The 15,886-nt window shown below is 48.7% G+C and overlaps 1 protein-coding gene across 1 annotated transcript in view; it reads right to left on the reverse strand.

The window, feature by feature from the left end:
• adgrd2 (adhesion G protein-coupled receptor D2) overlaps nt 1-15,886 on the reverse strand; it is a gene marked incomplete at both ends in the record, with an annotated part of 136,138 nt that overhangs the window by 61,140 nt on the left and 59,112 nt on the right. The window contains 2 exons of the mRNA XM_084308010.1: nt 1-155; nt 3,558-3,650. The exon at nt 1-155 is cut by the window's left edge and continues 85 nt beyond it. Of these exons, the coding sequence (XP_084164136.1) occupies nt 1-155; nt 3,558-3,650 (248 nt within the window). The remainder of the gene's footprint in view (nt 156-3,557; nt 3,651-15,886) is intronic.

The raw sequence follows: 15,886 nt of genomic DNA on the forward strand, positions 1-15,886 counted from the left end.
CAGCTCCAGGGCTCCCTCCTGGTCCTGCAACTGGCCCAGGGTGGTGAGGGAGCTGAACTGGCCCCTGCAGAAGCTCTCAGCCCTTGGGAACGCCAGTGACTCATTGACCAGCTGGAAGGCCCAGTCTGGTGTGAGGTGGACCAGTGGACTGTCTTCTAACAGGCGGATAGAAACAGAACATATTTCAGAAAATCTATCTTGTAATCTTATACTCTGGTAGGCCTACTGAGTCTTAAAGTCTTATTTTCTTCTTAAATTAAGTGAAACAAAATGTACCAAGGTAAGAAAACCTTTCATTACAAATTAGCTTGTTTCAAGGCTTTTCTCAAAACAAGCACACTTATCTTGGATCGGCACAAGTGCAATTATCTCACCCTACTGACAGATCCTTTCACTTGTTTTTATGAAAATACAATTTTATTTTTATATATTTTTTAATATATTATCTTAAAGTTTTAAGATAAGCTTAAAGTTCTTATGCAGCGGACACAACAAAGGTATGATGATTTAGCCTGATGATTCAGTCCACATGGACATATTCTAGTATGAATAACACTGCATGTTATACAGAAAGAAGGAAACAAGAAGTGAATGATTCACGCAGTGAATGGAATTCAATCTGCTGAATGGTCACTGAAGGCGATTGAAAGGCAAATCACCCACCATGTACGCCCCTCCCTCTGGCTGGTCCAGCATGTGTTGGTTCACTTACACACAGCACCTATCCAGAAGGAAAGTTATTCTAACTTCATCATTTCAATAATCACTGTGCCATAGTGAATAACATTTATAATATATACTTATTTTAAAACAACAACTATTCATACGCCTTTATGTCAATGTTTTAAAACGTACAAAATAATGATTAATTCAATAATTGCTGTGCAATAGTGAATAACATTTGTGGAATTGTATTGAAAACTACAACTATTCATGCAACTTTGCCTTTATATTACCGTTTATTGTCTTGTGCTGTTGTTTTAAATGTTCTGTTTATATATGTTTTTAACTATGTTCTATGTTTATTTTATTTTTATTCTATATTTAATCTTTATTACTATTAATAATTATAAAAAAAAATGTAACTATGTTTTAACCCTGTAGCACTTTGGGATGCTAGTGAACAAAAAGTGCAATACAAATAAAATGTATTATATTATTATTATTATTATTATTATTGAATAAAATGTACAAAAGAATGATTACCACAGTGGAGAGGAGCAGTATCCCAATCACTGGGGCATCAATCATCTCTAAATCGAAGTGATCTTCAACTGAAATAAAACACAACATCAACTGTTATCACTATTTATGTATATTTTAACATGATCTATTTCTTTCGGATCAAACAGCCAATTGTATTCAGTCCAGCAACATAATTAATAGAAGCAATTCTATTCAGATGAAACTATTAGATAGAGAAACAACCAACAAAATGTTTTACATTAATTGCCACATTCTCTAAAGAGTGCAAGTCAAGTCAAGGCTTACTTGTACTGTCGATCCACCGTGAAGCCTTTTCTATGTCTCCAGTTCTAAGATCCCAGTGTTACTCCAAGGCTGTGGAAACTCTCCCTCTGTACACCAGTAGGTTGGAATGAGCTGAACCCAGTCCTGGTCCAGTCCCTTCATCCAATGGCCAGTCTCAACGTCCAGCATGTCCAGTGTGCCCGGTGATCTGGTGGGGGGACCAGCCGTGGTACCAGTGAGCAAAGATCACAGTCAGTCTGTCCAGCAGTCCCCCTCTGCCTCCTGCCTCCCCCAGACCCCCTCCTCAGTACCCTGGATCTAGCAGCCTTTGTCATGCAAATCGTCTTTAAAAAAAGAAACCTCCTTACGCAAGCAGTGTCAAGCATTTGGCACAGAGAGTTCATCAAGACCAGCAGGGTGGCAGACATTTATACCACATACCCTTACTGAGCACTCTAATTTAACTATCTATCTATATTATTAGCGTAGTTTTATGGTCAATAAAACACTATTACAACCCATGTAATTGTTCTACAATAAGTAATAAAGATGATCCTTTTGGATGTTTTCCATCATTCCAACTCTCGTGGAATCTATAGTATGTATCTCCATTCAGAAGGAGTAACAGTGTATGTCACATGCTGCGTCCCATGGACATTTACAGCGTGTTTGTGTGACTGAAATACTGGTTCCCTTGATTAGCTATCATAACATTTCTGAGAGGGATTCTTGTGTATACTTCTAAAATCACACACACACACACACATACAAACACACATGCTTGAGAGCGAGATCCCTGGACAAAAGCTGTGACATCACTAATGCCCAGAGTACACTGATCCAGTAGAGTAGACAAATGATGGCCATTAGTATTCACCCTGGGCATCGACTCCTAATGTGAACGACGCACCACAGGCTCACATCAACAAAGCCTGCTCCAGGCTGCAGGGGCTTGGGCAGTGGCACCTCATTCTCCTCTGCCCTCTTCTCCTACAAACCGCTAACAGAGCTGAATAACAACTAATTTCTTCAATCACACCATGACTTATTCAACGCTGTTGCTATGCAAACATTTACTGGTAGCACTTTATAATAACACCCTGTTATAATACATTTATAAGGTATTTGTAGATAATGAACTAATCATGAACAAACCATTTATATACATTCATAAATGATTATTAAATCATTTATAACTATATTTGTATAACATTTACAAAGTATTTATAACGCATTAGTGGATAATGAACTAATCATGAACAAACCATTTATATACATTCATAAATGATTATTAAATCATTTATAACTATATTTGTATAACATTTACAGATTAGTTCTACATTATTTATAACTCATTATCAACATTGTTTGTACTTGATTTATTCATCATTAAATAATGTTGTTTAATGTGTAGTAACACATTTGTAGATGCTTTGAAAAATGGATATGAAAAAACTACTATACTGTATCTCCATTTATTTTTCATGTTCAACAAATGATTTGTTAAGACATTCATAAAACATCTATAAATCATTTGCAGATGCTATTGTGGGGGCCAATCTGAAGTGAAGCCTATTCATCATTAACAAATGTCTAATACAGTTAATTATTTGTTTACTTTTTCATCACATGTTACAAATGTTGTAGACAGCTTTCGGATACACCCTTCTTTGTGACATCAAACAGTGACAGAATTAGGACTAAGGATAAATGCAATAGACCTATCGTTCAGCCACGCCCTCTTTGAAAAGTCGGACAAACAAAGTCGACCGTGAATGACTGTTGACGATGGCCGCAGGCAGCCCCTTTCCTGACTGTGATGCAAGCCTGTGAGGAGGGTTTTTTTGCGGAGCCCAATAGCAAACACAGGAGGAGAGAGAATGGAGCGGTTTAGGGTGTTTTAATCGTTCTCCCCAAGCAGACAGAAATTACATCCAGAAATGTACAACAGACAGGAATGAATGTTCTTGGGGTTAGTACAGGTGCACTCCTTGTGCAGTACGGGATAATGTTCTTTAGGACAGGTGCACTCCTTGTGCAGTACGGGAGAATGTTCCTTTAGGACAGGTGCACTCCTTGTGCAGTACGGGAGAAGGTAGACACCTGCTGTGTCGGGGGTGCGAGCAGGAACTCCTTCGTCAAGCTCCAGGGGTCCAGACGGGCTCGCTGGAACGGAGGTCCTTGGGCACAAGAGAAGGAAGGTTAGAACAGGGAATAATAATACGAGAGTGTCTAGCAGGTCTTCGGACTGAGGCGTCGTACCTAGGTAGGCAGTTTAACACTGCGACGAGGGACGACAGGATCCGTCAGGTGATATAGCGGCTGCTGATGAGGGAATCCCTCACAGCCGCGCTGATTGATGCTCGTCTGGCAGCGTGGGAATGCTGCCGCAGGAAGCTGCCCATATATGGGCGCGGCAGGATGGGGACAGAAGAAGGCCCGAGCCCCGACCATGACAGGACCCCCCCCCTCTACGGGCGCCTCCAGGCCTGTCACGGTTATCCTGATGGAAGTCCCGGACGAGGTCAGGATCCAGGATCAACCCGCGGGAGACCCAGCTGCGCTCCTCCGGGCCGTAGCCCTCCCAGTCCACGAGGTATTGGAAGCCGCGGCCGAGGCGACGCACGTCCAGCAGCTGCCGGACGATGTAGGCCGGGTGGTCGTCGATGACCAGCGGAGGGGGAGGCTCCGGAGCTGGAGGAGACAGGGGACAGGAGACCACCGGCTTCAATTGGGAAACATGAAATGAGGGGTGAATGCGCATGATGGAGGGAAGCTGGAGTTTGACGACTGAGGGGTTGATAATGGACAGAATCTTATAGGGACCAACAAAACGGGGGGTGAGTTTACGGGAGAAAGACTTGAGCGGTAGGTCCCGAGATGAGAGCCAAACCATCTGACCTGGTTGATAGTTGGGAGCCGGGGTCCGGTGGCGGTCGGCGAAGCGACGGTTCTGCTCAGCGGAGCAGAGCAGCGCGGCCCTCGTGTCCTCCCATATCCTCCTGCAGCGGCGAAGGTGGTCCTGCACCGATGGAACCGCGATCTCCTCCTCCTGTGCAGGGAACAGCGGGGGTTGGTAGCCCAGAGAGGACTCGAAGGGGGACTGACCTGTGGCCGCGGAGGACAGAGAGTTGTGGGCATACTCAATCCATGGCAGGAAAACACTCCAGCCGGAGGGGTCCCGGGTCGTCACGCAGCGGAGGGCAGGATGACAGGCGAACCGGGAGGCGTGGACCCACTGGAGCACCTGGGAGCGGACAAGGTCGGGGACAAAAAGCCGGTAAGGTGAGCCGTTACCTGGATCAGGCTGGACGCGCTGGGCCTCCCGGACGACGGACTGGATCTCCCAGGTGGCGGCGGCCACCAAGCAGGAGGAGGGGAGGATAGTGTCAGGTTGCGCGGGACCCTCTTCAGGGACAAACTGCTGGGAGAGGGCGTCTGGCTTGGTATTCTTGGAGCCAGGCCTGTAGGTCAGGGTGAAATTGAACCTGGCGAAGAACAGTGCCCAGCGCGCCTGGCGGGAGTTCAGGCGCTTGGCCGTCTGGATGTAGGCGAGCTTCTTATGGTCAGTCCAGACCAGGAAGGGGATCTCTGAGCCCTCCAGCCAGTGCCTCCATTCCTCCAGGGCCAGTTTGACTGCCAGGAGCTCCAGGTTCCCAATATCGTAGTTGACCTCCGCTGGGGTCAGGCGGCGACAGAAGAAGGCGCAGGGATGCAGTCTCTGGTCGAGAGCGGAGCGTTGGGAGAGGACCGCCCCTACTCCGGTACTTGAGGCGTCAACCTCCACCACGAACTGGCGGGTAATGGTCTTCACATTCAGTTGTGTATGTGGTCGACGAGACAACAGAATCCACCGCTTGCATTTGTCGAGTTGTCTTTTGGGCTTCGGAAAAGGTATGAAATATACTCCTCCATCCAGTCTTTCAGGGTACCTGGTGTCCGAATTACAGGTACCCCATGCACAGCGTTTCACCATCAGATATTAGGTAGATAATAACATATAAACTGAACTCTTCACAGTGGTTTCGATCACAGACGTTTGGTTTGATGCAGCCCACAAATGGCTTTTCTGGTGTTGACCGAGTTTTCTGCAGCAAGGATTTTTGCTGTGATATGATTGGACAAATTCTATTTTGGGGCGTGGTTTAGCGACAGGTCTATTGTATTAACATATAAAATACATGTGCATGACATATAGTGTAAATTGGGGGGGCACTAGGACCCAGGAGTACCCTGGCCAGGTAGAGTATCTAGAGAGGAAGTGTCACGAGAGTGAGACTTGACTTCACGTGTGTTGGCGTCTGTTTGAATGGAAGCACGATACATGCAGAACCAAGTTATCCGTGCTGCTCCTGCCCCACGCTTTTAATAAGGTATGAGCAGTTTAAACACCTTTTTTGTTGGTAAATCTATTCCACCATTTCCGACCTACAAACAAGTACAACTCTTATATGTTGTGTAGACGTACTTGATGTGGTGGGCGCTAACGTTACATTTGTTCCTAATGTGTGCTCAGTATATTGCGGTATGTGATGATGACACGACACACAAGAGTAATAATTATTTGTATTTTCAGGCTGTATCGGCGCCTATACAGTCTGAAAATACAAATAATTATTACCCTTGTGTGTCGTGTCATCATCACATACCGCAATATACTGAGCACACATTAGGAACAAATGTAACGTTAGCGCTACACAACATATAAGAGTTGTTTGTAGGTCGGAAATGGTGGAATAGATTTACCAACAAAAAAGGTGTTTAAACTGCTCATACCTTATTAAAAGCGTGGGGCAGGAGCAGCACGGATAACTTGGTTCTGCATGTATCGTGCTTCCATTCAACAGACGGCAACACACGTGAAGTCAAGTCTCACTCTCGTGACACTTCCTCTCTAGATTCTCTACCTGGCCAGGGTACTCTAGGGTCCTACTCCTAGCGCCCCCCCATGTTACACTATATGTCATGCACATGTATTTTATATGTTAATACAATTGCATTTATCTTTAGTCCTAATTCTGTCACTGTTTGATGTCACATGATGTTTTGGTGTATCCGAAAGCTGTCTACAACATTTGTAACATGTGATGAAAAAGTAAACAAATAATTAACTGTATTAGACATTTGTTAATGATGAATAGGCTTCACTTCAGATTGGCCCCCACGATAGCATCTGCAAATGATTTATAGATGTATTATGAATGTCTTAACAAATCATTTGTTGAACATGAAAAATAAATGGAGATACAGTATAGTAGTTTTTTCATATCCATTTTTCAAAGCATCTACAAATGTGTTACTACACATTAAACAACATTATTTAATGATGAACAAATCAAGTACAAACAATGTTGATAATGAGTTATAAATAATGTAGAACTAATCTGTAAATGTTATACAAATATTGTTGTGAAGGGCCAGATTAAACCGAATATATATATTTATTTATATATATATATTTAATTGTATTTGTATATTCTCTAATATTCCCTGATATCCCTTGTATATTCCTTGTACAATATGCATTGAATATCCATTCTAGCCTACTGAACATCCCATAATAGTCTCCATTCTACTATTGGTCGAGACCTTGGTGCCAGGCTGCCATACCCCTCAGACCCAGTTCAAACGTACCGCTCGACATGTACGAACAAGTCCTAGTTCCGCGTAGGAATTTGGCTACCGCACCACTAATGGGACTATTTGTTCATAGTGCGTATATATACTGCGCTACTAAAGTAGGACTTTCTTTTTCAGTCCAGTTTCTTACCCTCCAATAGAGTCACAGACGTAAAGCCTCCCCGCGATGCCACGTGTGGGAGTAAGGCCAAGTTCGGCCTACCATCGGTATTGAGACATCGTGTATATTAATATTTGAATAGTCATATTTGGCACTATATCGTCGAGTTGGACGTAGTCTATTAAGCTAATAATAGTCTGTTAATATATAGTGCTTCGTGCGGTGAGAATACTACCGTAGTCAGTACCCCATCGTTTCGGGCAGAGAACTGGCTGCTTACCCAGGGTGGTTGACCCTATGTGAAGCTGCACCCGAGGAGCCCCAGAGCCGACGAGCGAGTGGACCTGTATACCGGATTATTCTACCGACGACAGCCCGCCTTCCCAGGCACGGATTATGCTTTGGATACTTTGATTATTCTATGGATAAAGACCCCCGACACTACCGTGTGTTGGAACCCCCCCCCCTGGAGAGGACGCAAGGTGAGGAGACGCTCTGCAAGACGAGGTCTCTCCACATCTCTCCCCCGTGGACCGGAGAGAGCCGGCCCACAAAGAGTCCACCTGCTTTCATCTGTGGTCCAAGGATCGCCGGCGCATTGAACGGCACTACAGTGGGTTCACCTGGGATACCCTTGGCCGGACGAGGCAGCTGGATTCTACCCCCCCCCCCTCCTACTCCTGTCGGCTTACAAGCGACCGGATTAACCCCCTCTAGTGTATCCAGCCTATAATCATTAAAGTATCATTGCTGTTATTCCTTAACTATTCCAGGTCGTATATTTACCACCTGCGCCTTCAGAGATTGGACATTATCTATTGATATACCGACGAATACTCCTTGCCATAAAAGTGCATACTATTTCAATTCATAAATGTAATTAAGTGATTAAGTGTTTATTCTACACACCATCGCTGTGTAGGAAATAAAGACCTGTTTCTAATTCGTACATTTGTGTTGGATCCGTTTCATCTACGTGAGAGTGTTCATGATAATATATTTATGCCGTGTACTGGGTGGCCGAATATTAAGTACAAAGGTAGTGGTAGTAAGTATCATATCTAGTAATACAGTCAGGGAATTGTACCCCTCAGTTACAATTGGTCCTTCGAGCCGGAGGGTAATTCGTGTAATATTAATATAGTGTTATTAATATTGAAATGGCCTATGATGAACACTCCACGAAACGATCCTCCTAACCAACGCCCGCAGCGCGAACGACGGCTCCCTCAGTACTTAGAGGCTTACGCTGTCAGTCAACAACCTAGTCTTCTACTAACAGTAAACGCGGTAAAACTAGAAAGTAAAAGTATGTCTAACCCCAACGCCCAGACTACCCCGACCATAGAGGCCCCTACGGGCTCTGATGTAACTGACCAAGTTCACGGTGGGGACCAGTGGGAACTAGACATGACTTCACACCCCGCCAGTACTGAAGAAGTAGTCCCCGATGAGTCCCGGGAGGAATACAACGCTACCGAGAGAGAACTCGGCACGGAAGAAGACGGGGAGAGCACCGTGGAGATAGAGCTCCAAGGCTCCGCAAGGAGTACCCCGAGGGAAGGCTCCCCTATACAACCGCCTTCTCCCAGCGAGGCAGAGAGGACCCTACAGCAGGCATTCCTCGTCAGCCTGAAAGCCTCTACTGAACGCGATAGACTCCAGGGTGAACGCGATCGATTGCAGATACAGCAACGGAGCGAAGAAGAGCACATACGCCTGGAAATAAGACGCATTCAGATGGAAGAGAATGTGGCCCGAGACCGAGCAGACAGCCAGCGAGCAGCTGCTGGTGCTCTACGGGACGCAGAGCGCGACAGACAGCAAGCGCAACTAATAGAACAGCTGATCAGACGGACAACACCCTCTCCCTCCGCCAGAGGCTCCAGGAACTCGTCTAGACACACCTCCAGGGCGGCATCCCCTAGCCGAGTAAACAACCCTGAACTTGACCAACAGACGAGGTCTATACCCCCCACAGACCACCTCCCCCCACCGGTCCAAGCGAGACCTAGCAACCGGGAAGGAGCAGCATATCCTGTGGAGAGGCTAAACCAGAGACTACAAGCACTGGATGACCTAACTGAAGACGAAGAGGAAGAGGAGGAGAACCGCGCCCGAAGACAGCACAGTACTCTACCGGACCAGGAGGTCCGGTACAGCCCAGGCTATACTCCCGCGGAGCTGCGCTACAGACCCCCGACTCTATACACGGGTGAGCACGACGCACGACCCGCACCGAGGAACAGCACCTGGACAAGCGGGCCATGGTACACTGCCGGTACCAGCCCATACCAAGGAGCGGGAGGAGACTCGCCTAGGAGGCCTCTCCCCCAACGCTCGCCGATGTATCCACAGTCAGCGTCATACATTGGCACGCCTATGGTACCCGACTTCACCCAAGAGAACCGGGCCCAGTATACAGAACTCCGCATGTGTCTGGAGACCATGTTGGTGGATGTATTGGATGAACGCCATAAATACGCCATCCTACTGAAGCACTTAAAGGTACCCCGCGCACATAATATAGCGCTCGCCTACGCGACTTCCACCACCCCATACACAGCAGCGCTGGTAGCATTGGACCAGAGGTATGGGCGCATATGGGATTACGTGATCCAGGAGATCCGACACATCGACCGCTTACCCCCAGCAATAGACAATCGAGCACTGGACGACCTGTCCATCAGAGTGCGGTCCCTGGTGGGGATGTTGGGAGCGCGGGGAGAGGGGGGAGGTATGAACTTTGCGCCAACTCAAATGTGGAAGGGATCCTGGAGAGGCTGCCGCCCGCTCGTCAGGAGCGCTTTAGGCGGCAGAGGGACCACAGAGACCCGAATGGCCCCGAACCGAACCTCCTCGATCTAGCAGACTTCCTGGCGAGAGAAGTCAGCAGCCTACGGCTAGATACATTCGGACGGAGCACCCCTGGCTCCAGAGAAGGAACCAGACGACTAAATGATGGAAGAAGATCGGTGACTGTGATGCACCAATCGGAGTCAGTACCGAGCAGCAGGAGCCACAGTACCCCCTCCAGAACGGAGAAGTGGAAGATAGTGTGCCCCTACTGTGAGAAAGAACACTGGCTAGCGCAATGTGACTCCTTCCCCAAGCTGAACGCGGAGGAAGCAGGTCAATGGATAAAGTCCAACAAGCGCTGTTTTCGCTGTGCGCGCTCACGCATGGCAGCCGAATGCCGCTTAAAGAAAAGGTGCACCAAGTGCGATGGAGCCCATCTGGACATACTTCACGACAGTAACAGACGGCGCCCTTCACCTGCACCATCCAGCCGCAAAGCGAGCGTCATGTACATCGATCCCGCCAGCAGCAGTGGAGCCCGAGTACTCCTAAAAGTAGTGCGTGTGACACTAAGCCACCAGAATAAAGTCCTGGACACTTACGCCGTCCTCGATGACGGGTCAGAGAAGACCCTGCTGCTCGCCTCCGCTGCGGCCCAGCTAGGGCTGCGGGGAAGCGAAACCCAAATGACAATTCGGACAATAAGACGAGATTTGAAGACGATAAAGGGCGAGAATGTCTCATTCTCTATCGCAGCAAGCGGCCAGCCTGAGCGACGGTACCAGATTGCAGACGCTTTCACCAGCCAAGAAATAGGACTGTCGCGGTACACATACCCCGTCGCCAAGCTGATGGAGAAATATGCACATCTGCGCAAGTTACCGATCCCGCTCAATGCTATGCCGACCCTGTTGATAGGCTCCGACCATGCAGACCTCATTGTCCCGATAGACCGGGTTCATACCGGACCCCGAGGCTGTCCTGCAGCAGTCGAGACCCGTTTGGGATGGACTCTCCAAGGCCCGCTCGCCAAATCTCTCAACCGAAGTACAGCCACTAGATGTCTCCACTCCCGAGTCACAGAGGGAGAAACCGCACTCCTGCAACACGTAGAGCGGCTATGGAGCTTGGAACAAATGCCCTTTAAGAATGGAAAGAAAGACATTCGCTCTAAAGATGACATTTACGCCATTCACCTCCTCGAGACAGGGACCAAGAGAGTCCCGGTCAACGGCGTGTTGAGATACGCCACGCCACTCCTGCGGCGAGAAGGAATGCCTACTTTCCACGCCAAGACAGACGCCATAGAACGGTACCTGCTGAACACGGAGCGGCGCTTAGCCAAGAACCCCGCCCAAGAGAGTGTATACCGCGCTGAGATTGAGAAGCTCATCACAGCGGGACACGTCACAAAGATGGACATTAAAGAGGCTGACCAGACCACTGAATCGTGGTACGTGCCCCACCACAAGGTCCATCACAATGGTAAAGACCGCATAGTGTTTAACTGCAGCTACCAGATCGGATCCCAAAATCTGAATAAAGAGTTACTGCCCGGTCCCACACTCGGCCCCTCCCTACTCGGCGTTCTACTCCGCTTCCGCCAGGAAAAGGTGGCCATCAGCGGGGACATTAAAGGAATGTTCCTGCAGGTGAGATTAGTAGAGGCGGACAAGCCCCTGTTACGGTTCCTATGGAGAGAGAAGCCAGGAGATGAGCACCCAGCCATCTACCAATGGGAAGTCCTCCCCTTCGGAACGACGTGCAGCCCCTGCTGTGCGACATTTGCACTACAGAAACATGTAGCAGAGGACCCAGCAGCGGACGAAGAGGTCCGACACAGCGTAAAGAACAGCTTCTACGTAGACAACTGTCTACAAAGCCTTTCAACCCAGGAAGAAGCCGAGGCTCTCCTGATTAAACTCCGCGCCTCATTGATCAAAGGCGGCTTTGATCTCAGGCAGTGGGCCAGCAGCGATCCGCAAGTACTGCGCAGCCTCTCCTCCGAGGACAAGGCAGCCAGCAGCGAGACCTGGATGGCTACAATCCCGGGAGAAGCCCAGGAGATGACCCTGGGATTGGTGTGGCGATTCAAAACAGATTCGCTTCACTACAGACACAAGTCCCTGACTACGGAGCAGGGAAGGCCGGCGGCGGCGCCGACCACCAGACGGAGTGTGTACACAACACTCGCCCGACAATATGACCCGCTAGGATGTATTCTACCGTACACCACCAGGGCAAAAATGATTGTACGAGCATTGTGGGACAAGGACCAGGGCTGGGACGACCCCATTCCCGCACACCTTGCATCCACCTGGAGAGAGTGGGAGATGGAGCTCCACTCACTCCCAGGCGTTAATATGCGCCGAAGCTACTTCCCACCCACGGTGAGGCCAGAGACATGTAAAATGGACTTACACGTCTTCAGTGACGCCTCAGAGGTCGCATACGGATCAGTAGCCTACTTGCGGGCCCAAGACCAGGGGGGAGAGATCTACACAGCATTTGTCCTCGCCCGCTCGAGAATAGCCCCACGCAAGCAACAATCTATCCCACGTCTAGAGCTCTGCGCAGCCCTAGCCGGAGCGCACCTAGCCACGCTCATCCAACGTGAGCTCACCATACCGGTGTCTAGAACAATCCTGTGGTCAGATTCCACGACGGTACTCGCCTGGATCAAATCGGACTCATGCAAGTACAAAGTCTTCGTGGGAGTCAGAGTCACAGAGATTCAAGACTTAACCGAAGAGTTAACCGGAGAAACAGAGTGGCGCTACGTTGATACAAAACAGAACCCAGCTGACGTCATCACCCGGGGGATGCCCCTGGATGACCTCACCCGTCGCAATGTCTACAGTGACGGCCCCGCATTCCTAAGACTCCCGGAAGGACAGTGGCCCATGCCTATCCCGAGGGAAGCAAGTCCAGAGGAGGTGGAAATTAAGAAGTCTGTGTTCTGTGGATTGAGCACCGTAGCCTCCACCGACCCTAACATAAACGATTGCACGTCCATAGAGAGTGCACAACAAAGAACATTCCTGCGGTACCACCCGGAGTGCAAGTCCCCCGCTGATATGTCAGCAGCTAACTACGAGGAAGCAGAATTGCTTCTACTGCAGCGAGCCCAGAGAGACTCGTTCCCCGATGAATTGGCCTGTCTACAGGGAGGAAAGCCCGTCCCATCCGACAGCAGATTAATTCACCTGGCCCCCGAGAGCGACGCTCACACCCTCATCAGAGTGGGTGGTCGCCTACGCAGAGCCCCCAATCTACTGGATGACATTAAATACCCGATCGTATTGAACAGCCGACACAAGGTCACAGAGCTGATTATAAAGAAATACGATGAGGATGTACATCACGCAGGAGCAGAAAGAGTCTTCGCGGAAATCAGACGTCGTTACTGGATCCTACAAGGAAGAGAGGCGGTACGACGCTTCCAACGAACATGTCTAGACTGCCGCAAGTGGCGCGCGCAGCCCAGCATACCAAGGATGGCTGACCTTCCTCCATGTCGCCTCCGAATCGGTGACAAGCCATTCCACTCAACGGGTATGGACTGCTTTGGCCCGCTGCACATAAAGAAAGGAAGAGGAACCGAGAAGCGGTGGGGTATTGTATTCAAATGCATGACCACCAGAGCGATACACATCGAGCTTCTCCCGACCATGAGCACAGACTCATTCCTTATGGCCTTCCGTAGATTCATATCACGGAAAGGAAGACCGTCTACCCTATTGTCCGATCATGGGACAAACTTTAAAGGCGGCGAAAGAGAGCTGAGAGAGAGCTTCCAAGCTATGGGCCCAGAACTTAAGACCCACCTCGCTCCAGCACAGGTTGATTTCCAATTCAACCCCCCAAACGCACCCCACTTCGGTGGCACTTGGGAACGAGAAGTGCGCTCCATAAAGACAGCCCTGTACGCAGTACTTGGGGCCCAGACTGTGGCGGAAGAAGTCCTAATGACAGTCCTCACGGAGATTGAGGGAGTACTTAACTCGAAGCCCCTCGGATATGTCTCCAGTGATGTGGCGGATATCGACCCAGTTACCCCCAACACACTCCTGATGGGGCGGCTAGATCCCACATTACCCCAGACAATGTACCGGCCTGAAGAAGCGAACGGCCGACGAATGTGGAGGTACAGCCAAGTATTAGCCGACAAGTTTTGGAACAGTTTCCTACTGCACTACCTACCGTCTCTACAGACCCGCCAGAAGTGGGTAAAGGAGAGAGACAATTTGACAGAAGGAACAGTCGTCATGATTATTGATCAATCACTGCCCAGAGCTATGTGGCCGGCCGGCCGCGTAAGCAAAGTGATCACCGGTGCCGACGGCAAGGTCCGAGCAGCTGAAGTGCTCGTCCAGGGTCGCACTTACACCCGTCCCGTGGCAAGGCTCATAGAACTGCCTCGACTCCCAGACACAATCGATGATGACCATGACCCTACAACCCTATGACTTTGTGAAGTTGACTGACCCCTACAGCAAACCCTTATGTGTAAATAGACAACGCGATTAATCTGTCTCCGTTTAACTGATTAGGTCTGGGACCTATTCAGGGGGTGGCTGTTGTGAAGGGCCAGATTAAACCGAATATATATATTTATTTATATATATATATTTAATTGTATTTGTATATTCTCTAATATTCCCTGATATCCCTTGTATATTCCTTGTACAATATGCATTGAATATCCATTCTAGCCTACTGAACATCCCATAATAGTCTCCATTCTACTATTGGTCGAGACCTTGGTGCCAGGCTGCCATACCCCTCAGACCCAGTTCAAACGTACCGCTCGACATGTACGAACAAGTCCTAGTTCCGCGTAGGAATTTGGCTACCGCACCACTAATGGGACTATTTGTTCATAGTGCGTATATATACTGCGCTACTAAAGTAGGACTTTCTTTTTCAGTCCAGTTTCTTACCCTCCAATAGAGTCACAGACGTAAAGCCTCCCCGCGATGCCACGTGTGGGAGTAAGGCCAAGTTCGGCCTACCATCGGTATTGAGACATCGTGTATATTAATATTTGAATAGTCATATTTGGCACTATATCGTCGAGTTGGACGTAGTCTATTAAGCTAATAATAGTCTGTTAATATATAGTGCTTCGTGCGGTGAGAATACTACCGTAGTCAGTACCCCATCGTTTCGGGCAGAGAACTGGCTGCTTACCCAGGGTGGTTGACCCTATGTGAAGCTGCACCCGAGGAGCCCCAGAGCCGACGAGCGAGTGGACCTGTATACCGGATTATTCTACCGACGACAGCCCGCCTTCCCAGGCACGGATTATGCTTTGGATACTTTGATTATTCTATGGATAAAGACCCCCGACACTACCGTGTGTTGGAACCCCCCCCCCTGGAGAGGACGCAAGGTGAGGAGACGCTCTGCAAGACGAGGTCTCTCCACATCTCTCCCCCGTGGACCGGAGAGAGCCGGCCCACAAAGAGTCCACCTGCTTTCATCTGTGGTCCAAGGATCGCCGGCGCATTGAACGGCACTACAGTGGGTTCACCTGGGATACCCTTGGCCGGACGAGGCAGCTGGATTCTACCCCCCCCCCCCTCCTATTCCTGTCGGCTTACAAGCGACCGGATTAACCCCCTCTAGTGTATCCAGCCTATAATCATTAAAGTATCATTGCTGTTATTCCTTAACTATTCCAGGTCGTATATTTACCACCTGCGCCTTCAGAGATTGGACATTATCTATTGATATACCGACGAATACTCCTTGCCATAAAAGTGCATACTATTTCAATTCATAAATGTAATTAAGTGATTAAGTGTTTATTCTACACACCATCGCTGTGTAGGAAATAAAGACCTGTTTCTAATTCGTACATTTGTGTTGGAT

The sequence above is a fragment of the Notolepis coatsorum genome (assembly GCF_963971535.1).
Source record: "Notolepis coatsorum genome assembly, chromosome: 1".
In the NCBI taxonomy this organism is placed as follows: Eukaryota; Metazoa; Chordata; class Actinopteri; order Aulopiformes; family Paralepididae; genus Notolepis; species Notolepis coatsorum.